The 15,133-nt window shown below is 37.1% G+C and overlaps 1 protein-coding gene across 3 annotated transcripts in view; it reads left to right on the top strand.

Annotated features, from left to right (window-relative positions):
* The window catches only part of AKT1 (AKT serine/threonine kinase 1), a 155,707-nt gene that overhangs the window by 95,148 nt on the left and 45,426 nt on the right, over nt 1–15,133 (top strand). For all 3 annotated transcript variants that reach the window (XM_070751237.1, XM_070751245.1, XM_070751254.1), the window contains one exon: nt 13,050–13,178. In XM_070751237.1, the coding sequence (XP_070607338.1) occupies nt 13,050–13,178 (129 nt within the window). The remainder of the gene's footprint in view (nt 1–13,049; nt 13,179–15,133) is intronic.

The raw sequence follows: 15,133 nt of genomic DNA, 5'->3' as shown, positions 1-15,133 counted from the left end.
GCATGCGGCCCGCTGAGGCCATTTATCCGGCCCGCCGGTGATTGACAGGAGCACAGGGAAAAGAGAGCAAGAAAGAAAGAAAGAGGAAAGAGAGGGAGGGAAAGAGAAGTGGAGAGGAATGAAGGAGGGAAGGAAGGAAGGAAGGAAGGAAGGAAGGAAGGAAGGAAGGAAGGAAGGAAGGAAGGAAGGAAGGAAGGAGAAATGGAGGGACAGAGGAAAGGACTGTTTTTTTGGGGGGTAATTTTTTTATTTTTCTCTTAACATACATTCAAACAATACAATGTACCATCTAATTTTCCATGATTCAATCATCAAAAAAGTTGCAAAAGTTTTTTTTTCTAATTTAGTCATCCAGTTACATTCATTTTTTAAATTAAATTCCCTCCTTAATGTTCCTTCAAAAAGTACATCAATTATTTTTCTAACTTATTAACCATTATGCCAAAGTGCTTCCTTCTTTCTTTATACATTTTTCTATAAGCCAAGAAAACCTTGTACTGTATAGCCAATCAGATGTTAACAAAAGAAAGCTAAAAACAAAACATAAACATATATGAATTTCAGACTTCTTCCCCCCCCCTCTAAATAGTACATTCCCATTTTGTTTTTTACTTTAAGATAAGGTATGTGCAGTGTGCATAGGGATTTGTTCAAGTTTTTTTATAGTCCGGCCCTCCAACAGCCCGAGGGACAGTGAACTGGCCCCCTGTGTAAAAAGTTTGGGGACCCCTGCCGTAAGTGATATTGCAATATATAAGTCTAAGTGATATTCCTATAAGATGTACTTTCTGTGCAGAATGACTTCCAGTGCTTGGGGCATGAATTTAATAGTATAGGTTGTAGGCTTATTTTTTTCAGAGGTTTTATCAGTATATAAGTAACAAAAAGGGAAAGTGTAGCCGAGTTTAGTGTGTGGCTAAAGGAGTGGTTTAAAATGAAAGGCTTTGGTTTTATTAGTCAGGATGTCTGCAGCTGGTCCAATGAAAAACTGGACAAAAGAGATGGTTAACATCCATCAAAGAAAGGGACTGAGGTACTGAGGTACTTGGTAGTAAATTCACAGATTTTCTGGATAAACATTTAAACTGAACAGCGGGGACAGAGAATTAATTGATACAAATCATTTCTGTTCCCAAAAATCTAAAATTAATAGGGTTATCGGTTTATGCAACATAGATGAGTGTGCGGGTAAGATTATCAGCCCTGTTTTCAAGCAAAACCAAGCATTGAATAGTGAGTGCCATACCATGTGCAACAGGTGACAAGAAAGTAAGGGTAATCAGGCACAACACAGGTTATGCAGACAATAAACACAGGGTCAGTCAAATTGCAGGCAAATGTCTATACATCGATGCAAAAAGTATGAGGAATAAACAGGGTGAATTACTAATTCAAGTAAATGAGGGAAGATATGATATTGTTGCCATTATGGAAACCAAAAGCTAACGTGGGTTTGTCAAAAACAGATCATGATCAACTAATCTTATTGCATTCTTTGACAAAGTGAGAAAATTAGTGGACCAGAGGAATGCTGTCAATTTAATTTACTTGGACTTCAGTAAAGCATTTGATAAAGTAGACCATAACCTACTATTAGATAAAGTTGAAAAATGTAGGTTAGACAGCAATGCCGCCAGATGGAATCAAAACTGGCTGACCAACTGCACTCAACATGTAATGCTCAATGGAACTTCATCCACAGGGAGAGATGTATGCAGTGGAGTATCTCAAGGCTCTGTTTTAGACCCAGTACTCTTCAACATCTTCATCAATGACTTGGATGAGGTGATAGATGGGAAAGTCATCAAATTTGCAGATGACACCAAACTGACAGCCAATTCTCCAGAAGATAGATTCAAGATATACAGAAGGATCTTGACAGGCTTGAACATTGGGCACTATTTAACAAAATGAAATTCAATAGTGAAAAGATAAGGTTCTACATTTAGGCAAGAAAAACAAAATGCAGAGGTATAGTATATATGGTACCTTGCTCAACAGTAATAACTGTTTGAGGAATTTTGGAATCCTAGTGGACAACCATTTAAATATGAGCCAGCAGTGTGCAGCAGATGCCAAAATGTCAACACAGTTGTAGGTTGTATTAACGGGGATAGAATCAAGATCACGTGAAGTGTTAATACCACTTTACCACCCCTTGGTAAGGCCACACTTGGGATACTGCATTCAGTTTTGGTCTCCACAATGCAAAAAGGATATCGAGACTCTAGAAAGTGTGCAAAGAAGAGCAACAAAGATGATTAGGGACTGGAGGCTAAAATATAGGAAGAACAGTTACAGGAGCTGAGTATGCCTAGTTTAATGAAAAGGACGAGGGGAGAAATGATAGCAGTGTTCCAATATCTCAGGGTTTGCCACAAAGAAGAAGGAGTCAACCTATTCTCCACTAAGGGTAGAACAAGAAGCAATGAGTGGAAACTAATCAAGGAGAGAAGCAACTTACAACTAAGGAGAAAATTCCTGCAAGAACAATTCATCAGTGGAACGGCTTGCCTCCAGAAGTAGTGAATACTCCAACACTGGAAGTTTTTAAGAAGATGTTGGATAACCATTTATCTGAAAAGGTGTAGGATTTCCTGCCTAAGCAGGGGGATGGACTCAGGGTGTCCAGCAAACCTGGAAAACGGAAATCAGGGAATTATCAGGGAATTCGTGAAAAAAACCAGAATAAATCAATGAAATAAAAACAAACTGTATAAAAATGTTTAAAAGTCAGGGAAAAATCATGTTAGAAAAATGGACCGAGCTGCCCGGCAGAGTCAAGCACAAATTAGCAAAACTGTGGCAACAACTTGCTTCCTCAGCTACCAATATTTCTCCACGGCTTAGCTGTTTGGTATGACATCATCTACGACCGTGCCTTAACTAGATTGCAAGTTATAGGGAAATGTCAGGGAAATATCAGAGAATTTCAAAATGCTTCCCCTCACATCCTGTGGACTAGAAGACCTCCAAGGTCCCTTCCAACTCTGTTATCCTGTTCTGTTCTGTTCTATTCATTCTATTCTATTTTATTCTCTATCTCTTGGGCCCTCAAACTACGGCCTGCGGGCCACATGCAGCCTATTGAAGCCAATAATCCACCTCCGCAGGACCACAAGGCTTCCCTGCCCACATCTCCCTGCCCACCCTTCGGCCAAATACAAGGACAACAATTTTGGCCTGCGGAGAGGTTCCTGAGGGGGGGGGGGAAGGTGAAACACATGGCACACAGAAGCTCCAGAAGGCAAAAAACCCGGGTCTTTTTGGCCATAAAAAAGGGCTGGTTTTGCCTATTTTTGGCCTGTAGAATCTGCTGGAGGCGGAGGAGATGAAAAATGGGGCACACAAATTCCCCATAAGGCAAAACGACAAGTGAAAATGGCTACCCAGCTGGTCCCGCTCCCCCAACAATCTGAGGGACTGTGAATTGGACCCCTGTTTAAAAAGTTTGAGGATTCTTGGTCTATCTAGTTAATGATTCTTTTATTGAGGCAACACATCAGCCTGTTAAGCAGGGAACATCAGCTATCTGAAACATTTTAAAGAGAACTCAAGGTAGAATTTAAGATCTTCTGAATGCAAAATTTTGTGCTGAACCATTTAGCCATGGTCATTCCCATAATGTAAATTCAACTTTTGAGTCATTTTCCAGGATGTGAAAAAGAATTAGCCTCACTTGCTATATTGAAATTCCATGTAAAGCAGCGAAACCTCCTTTTCGTTCTATGATATTTTGCAGTGAACGTACCACTTTCATATACAGTACCACTTTATATATATGTATATACTTTATATTTTGTGATTGTATAAAGAGAAAAGGGGAAAACAAACTGGCTGCTGTATTCATCCTATAGCCCCTACAGTATAATGGCTTAATTCCAAAGATGTGGTATGTATGTCTGGGGAAGAATTACTCATATAACTCAACTGCTGGTTTTAAAATTAATAGCCTCTTCTTTGGTTTGGCTTTGCTTTGTTTTTCCTTCCTTTAGCAGTAAGAACTGCTGCCTTGAAGGTAGACAGCAGACCACTCATTATATAATTATGCTTGCTGAAACAGACTTGTGTTATTACATCAGCCTTCCCTAACTCAAAGTACTTCCGATTTTAGTCCCCATAACCTCCTATCATTGTGGCAATGTTGACTTGGAATTATTGGAAATAAAATTTAACTAACCAGAAGTGCATCAGGTTTCAAAGGATTGTCAAAATAATACAGCAGACTGAACAGACTACCTGAGAACTCCTCTTATTGTTTTTAGGCTGTTTAGGTAGGTTTTAGATTTCTTGCAGCTTTGTTGATAACAATTGTATTCAATGCTAAACCACAATTGAATTGTGAAAATATAATTGTTCAGTATGCCTGTGTAACTGGCACTGTTCTTAAATGAGAAAAGGTTAATGCTTGAGCCATGGTTCTGATTGAGAGAGCCATAACCAATTTTAAAAGGATCATAAATAGAGATGTATGAAAAACTATGAATGTCATTTACACAGTAGTAATTGCATCAAGCAGAAATCAATTAAACTGTATTGCAAATGTGACAAAAATTAGTATAGGTTCAGATGGAATTTATTGACTCTATCCTATCTAAAGTATTAAACTTACACTGTAATAATCAGGTTGTCTAGAAACCCTGGGAAACAGGGAAATCAGAGAATTATCTGGGAAATCGGCGGTTCGGGAAATATTAAGGAATTATGAGGGAATTTGTGAAAAAACCCGGAATAAATCGGGGGGGGGGGGGACGGACGGGACCAAACTGTATTAAAATGTTTAAAAGTCAGGGGAAAATCATGTTAAAAAAAAAAACGGATCGCGCAGTCTGGCAGAGTCAAGCAAAGCTGGCAACAACTTGCTTCCTCAGCTACCAATATTTCTCCATGGCTTAGTCATTTGGTATCACGACATCTACAACCGCACCTTAACTAGACCGCAAGTTACAGGGAAATACCAGGGAAATACCAAAATCCTTTCCCCCGGGACACCCTGAGTAATTTTTAAACCTAGAGAAAAGTGATTTGTATGTAATATAAAAAAAATGTAACCAAGGAATAATAGCTTCTGCTCTCTATCCAAAAAAGGAAAGAAGCTTGGGATTGTAAAAGAAAGCCATACAGCATTGACATTAGAAAAAGCATTCAGTTAAAGCAACTTTTGTAGATTCAATTCAGGCAATTTTTGTGGGTTAGAATTGCAGTGGGAAATTATTCAACAGAAGTATCGGGGTGGGATTTGTTCTGAGGATAAAATTTCACCTTGAAATACAAAATGAACCAAATTTTCTGTGTAATTTTCCTTCTGATTGTTAATGCATACTATTCCTTCCAAAATACTGGAGAAATTTCAAGTGTGTTAAGAATTCTCACTTTTTTGGTCATAGTATATGACTCATAGGGTTGACTTGGTCTATGCTACATATACAGTTTTTATAGTCTGACTGTCTTTCTGTCTGTCTATCATCCATCTCGTTTCTGAATCTATCTATCATCTACCTACCTACCTACCTACCTACCTAATTTAGAAACCATCTATCACCCTCATTAAGTGAATCTGGATTGTGTTTAAATAGACACAAAAACATAAAAGCTTTATATAAATTTGAAAACATTTTAACATAAGAATAAAATAATTAAAATTAAAACTCAAGAATGAGCCAGATACATGCTGAATTTGGCATTCTATTATGGAAGCAAGCACCATTGCAAACAATAATAGTTGTAGTATAAGCTATAAGAAACAGAAACAGATATTTTGTGAAACCATAATCAGGCATTCATTATCTTCCTTTTTTTCCTTTGCTTGTTTATTTTCAGGTTGGGACATAGTACAAATGTGGTTATTTTAACATTTAAAATTAAAAGGGTGCTTTATTCTGAATACAGATGGCTATTGGGTGGGTGTTCCACTTCTCTTTTCTTCGGAAAGTATTTATGAGAGTATTGGAAGAGGAACTTAAGGGTATATATCTATTTCATCCAGGGTAACTACACCCTCCCAAAAAAGCAATTCTATATTGCTACATCTTAAGTAGGACAGAGCAATTGAAAAAGCTTTATATTTTTCCTTTCCCTGTGAATAATTTTCCTGTCTTTTCAATATACAAGATAGTTAACATTCAAAACTTTGCATAATGGATTTACTTGGTTGTCAAAGGATTCTTAACACAAGTTAGAGTGACATTTGGTTTTCTACTACGGTACTCATAAATGCGGAAGTATTTTCTGAATAATGCCTGAAAGCAGAGATGCAGTTTTTTAAAAATCAGAAGGTTTTTTTATATAATGTAAATTCATTCATAACTTCATTTTAAAGTTTCCCTTTCCTCTCATTCTGCTATTTCATAAATGTTTCCATGTTTCACTCCAGTAATTGGAACATCTATCTATCTGGTACAATAGAGAGAACTTAGGATACATACTGTATACCAAGAAGATGGAATGAATTGTGTGATACGATGAGGAGGAAATCAGAACTGTTAAAAGGTCAGATGCCCCAGTGAATTGTGGGCCAAAGAAGTAGTTTAGTTATGAGATCATGTATTAGATCCACATACTAGAAGGATAACCAAGTCAGTTTCTCTAAGGTGTAGGAGGGAGGCAGTGACAAACCATTTACACATGGACTTGATTGTGCAATGAGCAAGAGTCAAAATGAAGTCAACTTAAAAAGAAATACTGTACAGTGTTCCTTCGATTTTCGCGGGTCCGAACTTCGCGAAAAGTCTATACCACAGTTTTTCAAAAAATATTAATTAAAAAATATTTTGCTGGGTTTTTTTTCTATACCACGGTTTTTCCTGCCCAATGACGTCATATGTCATTGCCAAACTTTTGTCCGCCTTTAATAAATATATTTTTAATAAACTTTAATAAATAAGCATGGTGAGTAATAATCTAAATGGTTGCTAAGGGAATGGGAAATTGTAATTTAGGGGTTTAAAGTGTTAAGGGAAGGCTTGTGATACTGTTCATAGCCAAAAATAGTGTATTTACTTCCGCATCTCTACTTCATGGAAATTTGACTTTCGCGGGCGGTCTTGGAACGCATCCCCGCGAATGTCAAGGGTACACTGTATTCCCAATATGTATAGGTAGTCTTTGATTTACAACAGTTCTGTTCAAAGTTACAGTGGTACTAAAAGAAAATGACTTGTTACAACGTTGGTAGCATCTTCATGATTATGTGATCAAAATTCAGATGCTTGGAAACTGCTTCATACTTATGACCGTTGTGTTCTAAGGTCATGTGGTCAACCTTTGCAACTTATTAACTGCAGTGGTTCACTTAACAACTGTGGCAAGATAGGTCGTAAAATGGGGCACTTAACAAATATCTCAATAACAGAAACTTTGGGCTCAATTGTGGTCATAAGTCGAAGACTTCCTGAATACCTTGTTTTTATCACCATTAGTTGTCATCTATCTAAGATATCCTTTTCCACCTACTAAAGTCATAATTTTATTTTAAATCAAGAATGAGTATTCATTTGATAAGTATGTGTGAATGGGACATGTTAAAGTAAATGGATTTATTTATTTATTTACTTATTTTATTTTTAATAAATTAATAAATAATTGGATTAATTGTACTAAATTGTTTCCCTACCCTGTTTTCCCCAAAATAAGACCCTGTCTTATTTTATTTTATTTGAACCCTGAAGAAATTGCTTGGCCTTATTGCCCTGCACCCAAAAGCCCAATTGGGCTTATTATCAGAGGATGCCTTATTTTGGGGAAAACAGAATACTGTAGTAGAGACAGCTGAGAAGTTTTCAGCTTTTCTGATACTTTGAAAAGCCAAATCTAAGTTTTTCTGCCTCTACCATAGTGCTATTTCACAAATAAAATTACGTAGCTAGAAATAAACATAACATCTCTCATCTAGGCAAGGAATCTTGGTCTTGGTCTCTCCTATGATGCGCTTTGTAAAATTCAGACAAATGAAACCTCTTTGTGCAATTATAGCTAAGAGCAACTTAGAAAGAAAACTAATGTGATAGTCAAGCCAGCTAGTTCTTCATATTTTGGGGGTGGACGGATGGTGGTGGTAGAGGAAGGTCAGCAATTGATGAGGAGGAAGTGGCCCTATAGCAGGTGGGAGAAGTGATGGCAGGCTGTGCTACAGAGGGAGAGGAGGTCTGTGAGATGGGGAGAGGAAGAGAGTCCCATCTGTAGAGGAGTGTCTAGGGCACAGTCCATATTCCCAAGGGAAACATTTCTTGGAAGAAGTTAGAACAGCTGGAGTTTGAGATGGAAAGCCAGAAATAAATGAGATCGAAGTCTGGTTCTGAAGCTCATAAATAAAAATTGAGTTGGGCAATAACTATTCCAATCAATCAGTGGCAGATTTTATTTTTGTTTGTTTGTTTTGGGATGGCAAGTGGAATATTTTGCCTGGGTTGTGAATAAATAACTCATCCCTGTCCTTGAATAGGCCATTAATTGGATTTTTCATTTAAAAAAATTAAAAATACAAATTGTCTGCAATGCTGCATTTCTTTCTGCTTACTGCCATTTTATTTACAGTGGGTAAAGAATGGACTCTTTTTTCTTCCCCTTGAGAAAGTACCTAAAGGTCTCCTTTGTCTCCAGAAAGTACCTAAAGGTTTCCTTTATCTCCAGGTGTCTCCTCGTTGTCCCTGAAAAACCATAACAAAAACCATAACAACTTTTCTCTGGGAGAAAAGTCAACACTCTGGGTATAACTGGTACTTTCCATTGGGTTTGACTTGAATTTACGTTGGTTGATTTCATTCCACTTTTGAAGTATTTGCTACTGATGAATATATCAGCTGCTGCACAATAGTTCTTGGGCAGTTGTTCCTAGAAAAATAAGGAATAAAATGTGAAAGGGATGTTTCAGCAGAAACTGGTTACTAGAGAAACCCTTATGTTGAGCTTTTAGGAAAATTTTATTTGGAATGCTAAGTGAAAGCTGCCTTGAGTTACTTCAAATGTAGAACTGTGACCTTAAAGAGACATTTTTTACACATGAGGAATACAAACCAAATACATTATGTTCCTATAATGGTTCTAATAAACTTTCGTATTTTATGAAATTATATTATGCAAGTTATCTGTGTTCCAGTGAACAGTCTCTGTATGTACTACTTGGTCAGTTAAAGTATATGGGTTCTAGTCTGAAAAAGATAATAGAAACATAGAAGTCTGACGGCAGAAAAAGATCTCATGGTCCATCTAGTCTGCCCTTATACTATTTTCTGTATTTTATCTTAGGATGGATATATGTTTATCCCAGGCATGTTTAAATTCAGTTGTACTGTGGATTTATCTACCACGTCTGCTGGAAGTTTGTTCCAAGGATCTACTACTCTTTCAGTAAAAAAAATATTTTCTCATGTTGCTTTTGATCTTTCCCCCAACTAACTTCAGATTGTGTCCCCTTGTTCTTGTGTTCACTTTCCTATTAAAAACACTTCCCTCCTGAACCTTATTTAACCCTTTAACATATTTAAATGTTTCGATCATATTCCCCCTTTCCCTTCTGTCCTCCAGACTATACAGATTGAGTTCATTAAGTCTTTCCTGACTTACGCATACATTTTATGCTTAAGACCTTCCACCATTCTATAAGGTGTGTATATATAATGTTCTTCAGCATTTCCAAAGTATGACCTTGATTCTTCACACAAAAAAACACCTTTCCACAAGTGCATCAATCTAGATAAGGATATGCAATTAATTTCTTGTTCTTTAAAAAAAGAAAAAACAGCAATCAGCATTAAGATAAGTATGCTTTAAAAAAAATATAAGCTTAATGAGTAGTTTTGCCCCAAAAGGTCAGGTGTGTCAGTTTATTTGCTTAAATAAGGCTGTTGCTTTGAGAAAACAGCAGGCTAATTAGTGACACAACCCATTGTTTTAAAATACTTGCACTGCAAAATGTAAATGTGAAAAAAAATCCCTTCACTTGTCAGAATGAAAAATGACAATAACAGAAAAATAATATGTAGGACATCTGTTTTGACTTTTCTTTTCTTTTTTGAGGTTACACAGGATTTTTAAAATGCATTCCAGGAAAATAATATAGAATTCAAACCCCAAATTGCAAGCAGATTAAAAAGTAAAACAAAGCTGTGTTAACGATTTACAAGTTCAGTAGGTAATGCTATTGTGAAACTGTTAAAGCTCTATCTGGTATGAAATTGCTTTTCAAAAGCCCTTCTACTGCAATGGAAAAATAGTGCATTAAACCACAAATGGAAGTGAGGTATCTGGGCATGTCAAGGAAACACTGAACATTTTCTTTGAAAGTTATGAATTCCAGTTGCTAAATCAGTACCAGGTGTATCTTGTGATAAATTAATGACTTTTTGCCAGCCTAGCAGAAAAATTGCTGGAAGTATTGCTTATTGCAGGAGTGTCAAACTCGTGTTGTCACGTGACGTATCGGGACTCCCCCCCCCCCTTTACTAAACCAGGCCATGGGTGTGGCCACTACATGACTCATCCGGCTCGCGGGCCTGTGAGTCTAACAGCCCTGGCTTATTGGATGGGAGAAACAGTAAGAGTTGAAAGGCAAGATTCACATCTTACTCTTTCCTCCACTCTCAATTTGTCTTAACACAGCAAAGTTGGCACTTCTTGTGGACTTCAACTCCCAGAATTCCTGAGTCAATCATGCTAGCTCAGGAATTCTGGAAGTTGTAGTCCACATGTCATAGAAGAGCCAACTTTGCCTACCCCTGGTCTAATATATGTGTAGCATGTATTGATGTATTAGATTTTTCATTTACAGAAGACTTATAGCTATACCACTGGTGTCAAACTCAATTGCATGACATGACATGACGTATCGTGACTTTTTCGCCTTTGCGGAGCTGATGTGGACATGGCATGATGCATCCGGCCTGCAGGCTGCCAGTTTGACCCCCCTGAACTATAGAGTTGCATGAATAGACTTGTGGCAAAGAGCTGTTCAGCCAGCCAATTGTGCCTCCTGCTAAGATCTTCCTTTACCCTTCCCTAAAGTTGGAGATCATTCTAAGGCCACACCTAGCTGCAGGAATCAGTTGTGTAGGATGCTTTCCTTAAAGTAAGACCCTGTCTTATATGTTTCCCTGAAAATAAGACCCTGTCTTATATGTTTTTTGAACTCTGAAATAAGCGCTTGGCCCTATTGCCATGCACTCAAAGTCCTGATTGGGCTTATTATCAAGGGAGGTCTTATTTTGGGGAAAGAGAGTATTTTTAAGGTTGACGGTCTTCATAAATTCTTTTGTAATTCCATAAATCTTAGTGGCTCTCACCAGTGTTCCCTCTAATTTTTTTGGGGGAGGGGGGCGGAAAAGTATAGTGTCTGAGCGGCAATCCCTTTGGGACTGGGTGGCACAGAAATAATAAATAAATAAATTAATAAACAAACAAACAAAAAACCCACCCTGTTTTGCCTCAGAAAATTTCAAAATAAAATACTGTACTGTGTGTCTATAACAGTGAGCTCATAATAGGGCAACTCTATCAATATCAAAATGCCACTTAAATAGTTGAGCTAGTTTCAAACTAGATTTTGATTTTCTTTCTCTCTTCCTTACTCCCATTCTTTTTCTTTCTCTTTTCCTTCCTCTCTTTTTTCTATCTGTTTCTCTCTCTTCCTCTCTTCCTCTCTCTCTCCTTCCCTCTCACTCTTTCCCTCTCAGCTTCTGGGCAGGTTTGAAAAACTCTGAGTTGATGATGATTTTTAAGTGAGCGATGGCTCACTGCTCAGCTTAGAGGGAACTATGGCTCTCACCATATATTGTACATGGGGTTACATTGTCCACATAAAGACTCAGAGAAGGGGTTCATTTCTAATACATGGACTTGGAATTTCACTCAGAAGATATAGTCTACAAACAGGAATGTATAAAAATTTCTGTTCAATAATATTTTAAAGCAAATATTTTTGTTTTTTCTTGCCATTTATAAAAAAAGTATATAAAAAATATCGTGACATTTTGCCTCAGTATTTTTTTTAAAAAGAAGATTAAATAAATACAATCTTTAACCACACACAGTGTAAATAAGCAAGAAGAAGAAGAAAGTATGCTTTCTATTTTGAAGCTGACATTTATAAACATGGTAGAAAATATTTGCTTATCATGGAGTTTGTGTTGAATGGAAAAAGCAGATGAGTTTATTGCATTTTATGTTATGCATCAATTTATTTATAAATTAATTAGTCTGTATTAAAAAGGTATGACATTTGCCTAGACCAGGGGTAGGCAAAGTTGGCTCTTCTATGACATGTGGACTTCAACTCCCAGAATTCCTGAGTTAGCATGATTGGCTCAGGAATTCTGGGAGTTGAAGTCCACAAGTCATAGAAGAGCCAACTTTGCCTGCCCCGGCTTAGACAATCTATGCAGTTTTTGAATTACTTTGGGGTTAAATTCTAAAATGTTAGAAAAAAGGGGAAGCAAAAGATTTGGATGACAATGTTAGAGATTTTTTTTTTGGATGACTCTGCCAAAACATGTTTTGACCTTACATCCGTCAATGATATCTCTAACACCATCAGGCATCAACATCTGCCTATCCCAGATGCTTAGGAAGGACTGGTAGCTGGATAAAAATGCCAAATCCAATCTGAACATCTGGCTGATTAAATAATCAGGCTAGGTAATAGGAGACTAAGTGTTCTAGTCCCACCTTGGGCCAGTCATTTTCTCCCAGCCCTTGGAATGCTGCAATGGCAAACCATTTTTGAAAAATCTTGCCAAGAAAGCTGTAGGAACAGGCAGTCTCTGAGAATCAGACCTGATTGAACAAAATGGTTGAGTGGGGTGAGAGAGACAGAAATATTAAAAAGGATTTCTGCAATCAAAGTATGTATTAAGTGGTACCATTTGTATAGTAAAAGTTAAATGGTAAAAATAAATGGCAAAAGTGAGTTTTAAAAAAATAAAATCTAAAAAGCTTTCTGAAATATAGGGCATATGGTCATTTTTTAAATATATCCTATAGCAGTAATATTGGTATGAAGAAAATACTATATCCCAAACTTTCATTCTTAATTTTGGTTCTTCTTTTGTCTATTTCAGGAGAGTACATTAAAACATGGAGGCCAAGGTACTTTCTATTGATGAACGACGGAACATTTATTGGCTATAAAGAGCGACCTCAAGATGTTGACCAACGAGAATCTCCCTTAAATAATTTTTCAGTGGCTCGTAAGTATTTCACAAGATTTAGGCTTCAAGATCTATCCCTAACAAATTGTACCTTTTGAAAATGATTTAGCTACTTAAGTCATTTTTCTGCTAACCTGTATGTTCGACATACTTATTATAAGTGTATTTGTACATGGCCAAATCGTATTCCAAAAGAAAGGAACACCCCTAAATAAATAATTTGGAAATAATTAGTATTGATTAAAATTAGTTCCCCTTTAAAAGAAACTAAGAATTTATAAAAGCATGTGCACACATGTACAAATAGAATTCTCGCAGAAAAAATACAAGTACATACACATGCTTGTCCTTCCTTCCTTCTTTCCTTCCTTCCTTCCTTCCTTCCTTCCTTCCTTCCTTCCTTCCTTCCTTCCTTCCTTCCACCAGAAAGAGCCAAAGAAAAGGGAGTAGACGAGGGAAGAGGTAGAAAGAGAAGGAAAGAAAATATAAGGGATGTAGGGGTTGAACTGCTGCCATCATTTCAGTCTCATAGAGGGTTAAAGTTTTACTAAAATATGTGTGGAATCCAGACTTTCCACCCAGGGACTCCATGTACATTTTTTGGAAGTTTTTACTTTTATTGATATGCAAGCTCTGTTCTACCTCTCTTTTATGAATAAAAGGACATACCCTCCACTTCCCAAAAAAATGGGGGATAAAGATTTTTTTTCCATGTAATATTTAGTAGCTGAATCATCATTCAGTTACCTTGTATATATTATAAATAAATAATAAAAAATTCATTATTTTTATATTCATTTTTAATGAAAATGACCCTTTCTGCTTACAGGGGAAGTTTAGCAAGGGGTGTGTGTGTAGAAATAAGCAAAAAATAGAAGAAACAAGGGAGAAACCCTCAAAGCAGTCCTTAATAGGGACTGCTTTATAGGGGAATCTGTTTATTAGGTCCAGGAAAAAACTGCTTGAAGGTAAAGCTAACAAAATTGATCGTGTATCTGATCAAAATCCTGAACAGAAGCAGATTGCAGCAATCTACTTGCACCTCATCTGCTCTAAAGCCCCATGTAAAATAAATAAATAACAGCTTTAATGAAATAAACCTAGCACTACCTAAGCAATCCGCAGTCTACATTGGTTGCCGATCTGTTTCCGCTCACAATTCAAAGTGTTGGTTATGATCTATAAAGCCCTTCATGGCATCGGACCAGAATATCTCTGGGACCGCCTTCTGCCACACAAATTCCAGCAACCGATTAGGTCCCACAGAGTTGGCCTTCTCCGGGTCCTATTGACCAAACAATGTCGGTTGGCGGGACCCAGGGGAAGAGCCTTCTCTGTGGTGGCCCCGACCCTCTGGAACCAGCTCCCCCCAGAGATTAGAATTGCCCCCACCCTCCTTGCCTTCCGTAAACTCCTTTAAACCCACCTTTGTCGTCAGGCATGGGGGAACTGAGATATTCCTTCCCCCTCTCAGGCCCATACAATTTACGCATGGTATGTTTGTATGTATGTTTGGTTTTAATAAGGGTTTTTAGTCATTTTTAATATTAGATTTGTTTCATGTTGTTTTATTGTTGTTGTTAGCCGCCCCGAGTCTGCGGAGAGGGGCGGCATACAAATCTAAGAAATAAATAATAAATAAATTGTTACACAGCGTCAGAACTGTGTGACGACAATTTTAATCTATTGATGACCATAGCTTAAAAAGAAAGTGAAACAGATAGAAATGTGCAAACCAATTAACAAAATGGGTTTTGCATATTTTTTATTACCAAAACTTCCTCTCCCCTCACACTCCCCTTTTATTTTTTTGCTATATTTTATCTCATCTCTTGTTATGAAGCTGTTCTCCAGCTTGCAACATAGCCATAAACAACCTACTTCTTTTTTTTTACAAAAACAATCTACTTCTTATAGGCAAAGTGATGTTACTGAAGCATGGTAGTAAATAGTCTTGAAATTCAATCATATATTTGTCCTTCTGAAAGTCATGT

The sequence above is a fragment of the Erythrolamprus reginae genome, chromosome 1 (genome assembly GCF_031021105.1).
Source record: "Erythrolamprus reginae isolate rEryReg1 chromosome 1, rEryReg1.hap1, whole genome shotgun sequence".
Classification (NCBI taxonomy): Eukaryota; Metazoa; Chordata; class Lepidosauria; order Squamata; family Dipsadidae; genus Erythrolamprus; species Erythrolamprus reginae.
This window is presented reverse-complemented; position numbering and strand designations above follow the sequence as displayed.